Source organism: Propithecus coquereli, unplaced genomic scaffold, assembly GCF_000956105.1.
Source record: "Propithecus coquereli isolate 6110/MARCELLA unplaced genomic scaffold, Pcoq_1.0 Scaffold185, whole genome shotgun sequence".
Taxonomy (NCBI): domain Eukaryota; kingdom Metazoa; phylum Chordata; class Mammalia; order Primates; family Indriidae; genus Propithecus; species Propithecus coquereli.
The window spans coordinates 144,190-152,488 of NW_012143301.1; the positions used below are offsets into that span (position 1 = coordinate 144,190).

At 52.0% G+C, this 8,299-nt stretch overlaps 1 protein-coding gene across 1 annotated transcript; it reads left to right on the top strand.

The window, feature by feature from the left end:
- Window positions 1-4,277: 4,277 nt before the first annotated feature.
- NDUFB7 (NADH dehydrogenase (ubiquinone) 1 beta subcomplex, 7, 18kDa) lies at window positions 4,278-8,230 on the top strand. Its single transcript, XM_012642739.1, has 3 exons — window positions 4,278-4,463; window positions 7,445-7,613; window positions 8,040-8,230. Exons 1-3 carry the CDS (start codon window positions 4,352-4,354, stop codon window positions 8,170-8,172), a joined length of 414 nt encoding a protein of 137 aa, XP_012498193.1. The 5' UTR covers window positions 4,278-4,351; the 3' UTR covers window positions 8,173-8,230.
- The last annotated feature ends 69 nt before the right edge of the window (window positions 8,231-8,299 follow it).

The following is an 8,299-nucleotide window of genomic DNA, read 5'->3' on the forward strand; positions in this document are numbered from 1 at the left end:
AAATTAACACATTTAATCCGTGCAATGTTAAAATTGGTATCCCCATATCACAGAGAGCTGGAAGCACTTGCTCAAGCCATATAACTGGCATTCTGACCCAGGATGTCTGTTCTCTCAACAGCAGGACTCCGCTTTGACTCAGGATGGGGACAAGAGTGACTTTATTTTTAAATGCTAATATGCCCGACTAACCTCGAGTCTGGAAATGCCTCCAAAATGTCTAGCTGATATAGTCCTCTTTATATAGAAACACCCACTCTTTGTAAGTTTCGCCTTTCCTCCAAAACAGCCCTCGATGTCGTTGCATATATAATAAGTTGTGACGTGGCCACCTACATACTCCTTCCAGAGCACATGTACTTTTTCCCCAAGATATAAGCCCTGGCTGGGTCTGGGGGGTTGCGGCTGAGATCTGCCTGTCTCGTAGACACCCAAGACTAGCTCTGTCAGTAAGTTCCCCTACACAGATCATCCCGTACTGCGAAACTGGATCCGTCTGCCTTGTTCTTTGGTTTCTCAGTTCCTTGAGCATTTGGGGGTTGCTTTACACATACAGCCCTTTCACGGAACACCCAGGCAGGGGCACCCTGCTCGCTCAGAGGACCGCACACATTACAAACACACAAAAAATGTACTGAAGAACACAGAACACCCGTGTCACTTCAGATCCCGTGATCAGAGCTGGCACAAAACAACCGTAATTCTAAACATGGCAACATTGCTCGCAGCCGTAACGCCATTCAGGCCCCCGGGGAGTGTCTCCTCCTTCTCTGGCCAATATTCTGATCCTGTGACTTCTGGTTGTGTCACTGCCAATGACAGAAACAGTGAGGACTGTTGGAGCGCCAAGCAAGTTTAAGTAGGAGAAAAGGGAAATTGCATCACATGTTAGTTTCCTAGGGCTGCTGTAACAAAGGGCCGCAAACCAGGTGACTGTTTCTTATTTAGAGACAGGGTGTTGCTCTGTCACCCAGGCTGGAGCAGAGTGGTACGATCATAGCTCACTGTAACCTCGAACTCCTGGGCTCAAACGATCCTCCTGCCTCAGCCTCTGGAGTAGCTAGGACTACAGGCATGCACCACCATCCTCAGCTAAGTTTTTCTTATTTTTTGTAGACATGAGGTCTCACTATGTTGCCCAGTCTGATCTGCAACGCCTGGCCTCAAGTGATCCTCCCATCTCAGCCTCCGAAAGCACTGGGATTACAGGTGTGAGCCACCACGCCCAGCCTAAGTAGCTTTAATAAACAAAAATGTATAATCTCACAGCTCTGGAGGCTGGAACTCCAAAATACAGTGTTGGCAGAGCAATGTTCCCTCTGAAGGCTCTTGGGGAGATTCCTTCCTGGCCCCTTTCTACTTTCTGGTGGTTGCTGTGACCCTTGGCATTCCTTGGCTGGCGGATTATAGATGCATCCCTCCAATCTCTGCCTCTCTTGTCACGTGATGTTCTCCCTGTGGGTGCCTCTCTGTGTCCTAATTCCCCTCTTCTTATAAGGACACCAATCACTGGATTAATACTCATCTAATCCAGTGTGACCACATCTTAACTTGATTACATGAGCCAAGACCCTATTTTCAAATCAGGTCATATTCACAGGTTCTTGGTATTGGGACTTCAACACATTTTTGGAAACACAGTTTAGCCCACGACAGCATGTGAAATGAAATTTACTCTTGCATAACCGAGCAGTATTTCCCAATACTGCCAAGCACCCGTTCAATGGCTTCTCTTTGTGTTCCACTTTAGGATTCCAGAGAGAGTAACAAATTAGCAAAGCATTTGTTACAGTTGCACATAGAAGCCAAGGAGCTCAGTATTTGGTGACATTAAACAATGTATCACACTCTTAAATTTGCATACAGGTAAGCCCTAATGTAACCGATGTGAAATGCAATACCAATTCTCTACAGTAACGACTAGAAGAATATTATTAATATGATTGCAACTTGTCTTATTTCTACAAAAACATTTAGTAGATCTTATGCATAGGACTTCAAAAGCACAGGCAACAAAAACAAAAATAGAAAAATGAGACTATATCAAACTAAAAACCTCTGCACAGCAAAGGAAACAATTAACAGAGTGAGGAGTGAAAGGCGGTCTTACTAATAACCTAACAGAGGAAAATAAACTATCAAACAGAACGTAAGAGAAATAAACTCACAGCACATAAGTTCCCCTTTCTCTGCCTGCATATGAGTTTCATACCCTTTCAAGGAGACAGCCTGTAGAATAGGAGAAAATATTGCAAATTATTCATCTAACAAGGGACTGATATCCAGAATATACAAGGAATTCAAACAACTCAACAGGAAAAAAACAAATACCCATTAATAAGTGGGCAAAGGGCATGAATAGACATTTCTCAAAAGAAGACATACAAACGGCCAACATGTATACGGAAAAAGGCTTAACGTCACTAATCATCATGGAAATGCAAATCCAAATCACGATGAGATATCATGTCACTCCAGTTAGAATGGCTATCATCAAAAAGGCAAAAAAATAACAAACACTGGCAAGGATTCTGAGAAAAGGGAACTCTTATACACTAGTTTACTTGTTAGTAAACTAGTACAGTCGTTATGGAAAGCAGTATGGAAGTTTCTCAAAAAGCTAAAAATAGAACTACCATATGATACAGCAGTCAACTGCTAGATATATGCCCAAAGGAAAGGAAATCAGTGTATCAAAGAGATAACTGCACCCCATGTTTACCACAGCACTATTCACAATAGCCAAGATATGGAATCAACCCAAGTGCCCATCATTGGATGAACGAATAAAGAAAGTGTGGCATATATTACACAATGGAATCCTATGCAGCCATGAAAAAGAACGAAATCCTGTCATTCACAGCAGCACGAATGACCCTTATGTTAAGTGAAACAAGGCAGGCACAGGAAGATAAATACCACGTGTTCTCACTCCTATGGGAGTGGGAGACTAAAATAAATGAGCTTATGGAAGTAGAGAGACTAGTGGTTATAAGAGGCTAGGAAGGGGAGGAGGGAGAGGAGGATAGGGAGGGGTTGGTTAACAGATACAAAATTACAGCTAGCTAGGAGCAGTAAGTTCTAGTGTTCTGCAGCACTGTCAGGTGAATATGGTTAACAACAATTTAGTGTATATTTTCCAAAGGCTCGAAGACAGGATTTTGAATGTCCACAAGACAAATTATAAATATTTAAGGTGATGGATATGCTAGCTTGATTTAATCATTACACGTTGTATACATGTATCAAAATATCACTGTATCCCATAAATATGTACAATTATTACATGTCAACCAAAAATAAAAGGAAAAAATGCATGAAAATCCAGTGTGTTTCCTAAAAGGCAAGATATTCATGCTCTTAAAGAGAAGTGGAGCCAGGCATGACGGCTTGCACCTGTAGTCCCAGCTACTTGGAAGTCTGAGGCAGGAGGATCGCTTGAGCCCAGGAGTTCGAGGCCGCAGTGAGCTATGATGGTGCCACTGTACTCCAGCCTGGGTGACAGAGTGAGACCCCATCTCTAAAATTTTTTTTTTAAAAAAAGGAGTGGACATCTCTTTATACCCCCCAACCATCCAAACTAAAGTCATTCCCTCCTTTTTCTCTCTCATGGGCCCCTCATATCACAATTTTTGAATCTATTCTTATTTGCATAATTACTTATATAATGTTTTCCTCTCCTATTAGATTGTAGGTGCACAACGCAGGGACTATATCTGCCTTGTTGACCACTGGACCCAGTATACAGTAGATGCCCAATAAATGCTTTGCCAGATGAAAATATATATATTATATAATATATTCAATAGGATTTAAATTTTCAGCTTTAAATAATGTTTACTTATAAATAACTTTAATTTGTTTATTTAAATTAAATTCAAGCGATCAAAATATTTACTTTAAATAATTTCATTAACAATTATGATGTTAACTATATAATCAGTATTGTATGGTTTTATTAAGAGAAATTCAAATGTTTTCAAAGAAAAACGTTTTTTTGAAAAATAATTTTCATTTGTGCTCTATACTCTATAAGCTACCAGGAGCGTCCCGACCTGGCTGAGGGAGGCCACAGGCAACCTCGTTCCCCTCTCTCCAGCCCAGTTGAATTTCCAGATTCAGGGACGTTCCCTCTGGAGTCCGACTCTATCCCGCCAGGGGGCGCCGCTCCTGTCATGCCTCTTCCTGACCGCCAGGTGGCGCAAGGCGGACCAGCGCGACCTTCTGGAATCTCTATTATCCTCCCAGCGTCCTGAGCGACCCGGAAGCCGTGGCTGGAGAAGCGGGCAGTGCTTCCGGGGGCGAGCAGGGTGACCCTCGGCGGCCGTGGGAACCTGCGGCGACGGCAGCCATGGGGGCGCACCTGGTTCGCCGCTACCTGGGCGATTCCTCGGTGGAGCCCGACCCCCTGCGGATGCCCACCTTCCCGCCCGACTACGGCTTCCCGGAGCGCAAGCAGCGCGGTGAGCCCCAGTGCGCAGGCGCGGCCGGCGGGAGCGGGGCGCGGGACCCCTAACCCCAGGGTCCTCAGGGCTGGGCTGGAGGCTCACGGCTTGTCTGTGATCAGCTCCGGCTGCGGCCCGGAGGAGTCCGGGGGACGCTCGTGGCCCGGCCTGAGTGTGCGGGCGTCCCCGGCCAGAGCGCGGCTGGAGCAAAGCCTGGGGGAGAGAGCGGAGAGGAACGAAGCGCTCGGAGCGGGGCTTTGTCCTGGGGCAGTGGGAGCCATGCAGGGTTTAGCACAGAAGGGACACGTTCCTCGTACCCTTGTCCAGATGTCTCAGCTATTTTTGGGTATGCACGAGAAAACACAGGGAGGCTTGCCCCGCGCAAAGTGTCCTGCGTGATGCTTTTATTTTACTTTATTTTTTAATGTAGTAAATATCACAGGCATATCGAGCGCCAGTTCTGAGCCAGGTCCCGATTTGGGCACCGCCGATGCAGGAGGGAACTCGGGGGATGCAAGCACTGTCTTCAGGGAGCTCTCAGCCCAGTGGGGAAGATAGTGGAATGAGACAGATTTCGGGGGCAGCACCTGGCGGGTAACAGGGGCTTCCAGGCTGGCAGGCTTCCAGGGGGCGGTGGCTGGAAGCAAAGACCCGAAGAAGGATAAGCAGGAGTTGACCAGACGGAGAGGGCTCCCAGGAGAGGGGAGAGCCAGCGCTTGGAAGCAGAGGAGGAAGGAACACAATCAGATTTGCTTGTCAAAAGTTCCTGCTATCTGCTTTCAGACAGCTTTCAGACAGGGAGACCACTAAGCGGCGGGGGTGCAGACAGGTTGGATTTGAGAGAATGTTGGGAGGTGGTATGACCGCTCCAGTGTCTGGGTTGTCCAGGTAGCCCTTCAGCCCCAGCCGAAGCTACAGTCCATTGGTCCACCCACCTCCTTTACCCCTGCCTGGGCACCCTGCTTTGCAAACGCCAGCAACCCCCTCTCCTCTCCCTTGCTTACCCTGATCAAACTCACCTCTTCCCCCTCCTTGGCACCTATCTCTATGCAGCTTCCCTCAGCTATATCGCTGAACCCCATTGTCAGTCCTCAGCTCTTACCTAACCTAGAGAAGCGAGAAGCACAGTTGATCAAGTACAGCTGATGCTGCCACCTCCTGAAAGCCCCTCCACACCTGGCTCCCAGGACCCCACCTCACTGGGGGCTTCACTGATAATTCCTCACCTCCCCTTTGCAGTGCCACAAGGCTCAGGCCTTCTCTCTTCGGTCCACCACTCCCTGGGCGGGGTCTCTGCTAATCCCCTGGCTTCCAGTACTGTCTGCGGACCAGTGCCTCACAGTTATCGCCAGCCGGGCCTTGACCCTGAACTCCAGACTCACGGACCCCACTGCCTGCTTGGCATCTCCACGCAGTGTTAACGGGCATCTCACACTCCGTGGGTCCTGACCGCCCCGGAAAGCCTGCCCCTCCCTCTGTGCTCCCTGTCCCCGTAACTGGCAACTCCGTGTGCTCAGGCCAAACCCCCTGGGGCATCCTGCCTGACCTCCCACCTCTAGGCCTTTGCACTTGTTCCGCTGCCTGGAGCGCCCTTCCCCCAGGCATCTGCGTAACTCGCTTCCTCGCTTTCTCATGCTCCTCTCCCAACACTCCTCTCTTGCGCTGTTTTTCTCCCTCACTCGTAACCATGGCCAGACATTCTCCCAGACGCTACATTCTATTTGCTCTGCACGTCCCCCCAAGGGCAGGGATGCTTGCGTGTCATGTTTACTGCTGTGTCCCCACCACTTAGCACACAGTAGGTGCTCCAGAAGTCCTTGCTGCTGGCTCATTATAAGTTGTGTGACTGCACGATACAAAAGAGGGAGGCGTCTAGCGTTGCTGACTGGAGCGCCAGGGGCAGGTGGCATCACGTTGCATGGGAACCGGCAGGGGGCTGCAGGTGGATGCCCAGGCCTCAGGTGAGGTATAGGGTGGAGGGACCGCGCTGGGCTTTTCAGCGTTCGGGGTGGCGATCAGGCAGAGGGCTCTTGGAATGCCAGTGTTGGGCAGCTCGGCCATGGGAGGAGACCTGGGGAAGGTGCGCTGCAGGAGGGGCCACAGGAAGAGAAAGAAAGCGGCCAGTGAGAGGCTGAGGAAGTCTAATGTGTGCGCTGGGGTGTCTGGGCAGTCAGTGGTGGGGTGGGGTAGAAGCCAGAAGAGAGTGGGATACGGGGGCAGGAGAGGAGGAGCTGGGCCTGAGTGAGATGAGGGAGTCGCAGTTGAGACGCGCAGACGGAAAGGAGCTAGGACCGAGAAAGGAGTCGCAGTAAGGCGGGTGGGGAAGGCTGGGTCCTAAGTGGCCCCTGCTGGGCTGAGAGAGGGGCAGAGCTGAGGTGGCCGGGAAGGAGCGCGGGATTGCTGGGCACGGCAGGCACAGGCCGGGGTGCGTGCCCGTGATTCCTGACTGCCCCAGTCGGCCGCCTCCTGAAGTTGATTTTGTCCGGCGTCAGGTTTTGCTGAGTGGGTGGGGCTCCGGGGCCCACAGCTAGTCTGGCCGTCCTTGGAGGCACGCGCCTGAGTACTTACAGGTGTCACTAGCTCAGTTCGTTACCTGACAGTGCATCCTGTGGCGCGGGAAGCTGGGCTCAGAGCGCCCACGTCAGGAGAGCGAGTTCCTGAGCTCGGGCTGTCTGGAGTGGCCGTGGAGGGAGGGTGTCCCTGGGGGAGCCATCAAGAGATACTGCCGTGCCCCGGCAGGGGACGGGAGAGCCACCCCTCTCCTTCTGGGCCTCAGTGTCTGGGTTGCCTTTGTGCAAATTAGAAGGGGCCCCTTCAAGACACTGCATCTGTCAGAGGATGGCCCTAATCCACTGCCATCTGCCACGCAGTCGTCGTGGGGGGGCGGGACGCCCCTGTGATGTGGCTCCCTGATGTCGCATGCATCAGCCCAGTGGGGAGCCTCTCGCAGGTAGGGCCCAGGCAAGGCCGCCTGGCTGAGCCCTGCCTGCTCCCCGCAGAGATGGTGGCCACGCAGCAGGAGATGAGCGACGCGCAGCTGACGCTCCAGCAGCGGGACTACTGCGCCCACTACCTCATCCGGCTGCTCAAGTGCAAGCGTGACAGCTTCCCCAACTTCCTGGCCTGCAAGCACGAGCAGCACGACTGGAACTACTGCGAGCACCTCGAGTGAGCCCCAGGCCCGCGCCACGCCCCTGGCCCCCAGCAGGATGTGGCTGCAGAGGCCAAGAACAGTGAACTAACTGAGGTTTCTAGCCAGGCCCCACCTTAGTCCAAAAGACACTCTCCAGGGCCCTGCTGGGTGGGCACAGAGGAAAAATCTGGGTGGGGCAGGGGGCTGAAGCCACCTGGAGGAGTGGCCCAGCCTGGGTTCCAGTGGGAGGCCCCTGCCCTTCCCTGGGGCTCACTGGTGGCCACCAGGGAGGCAAAGGGTGGAGTCAGCGGCCAGCACCTGCTTGGGCAGCCCCGACAGGAACCACAGGCACAGTATGCACGGGTGCTCTGGGACCCTCCAGTCCATCCACTTCCCAGGGCTGTGGGAGAGCCATGTCCTGGCCACACAGCCCAGTGACCCTTCTCGTGCCCTGCCCCCAGCTACGTGATGCGCATGAAGGAGTATGAACGGGAGCGGCGGCTGCTCCTGCGGAAGAAGCGGCGTGAGAAGAGGGAGGCAGAAGTGGCCAAAGGCCAGGGGCCTGGAGAGGTGGCTCCGGAGGTGGCTCTGTAGGGGATCCGTCCCCAGCCCCGTGGACCAGTCAGAGAAATAAAAGTCTCGAGGCCCCTCAGCCCAGCCGACCTCTTACTGCGCTGTGGAGAGGGTGGGAGGTGCTGCCTGGTGGTCCCCAAGCCCACAT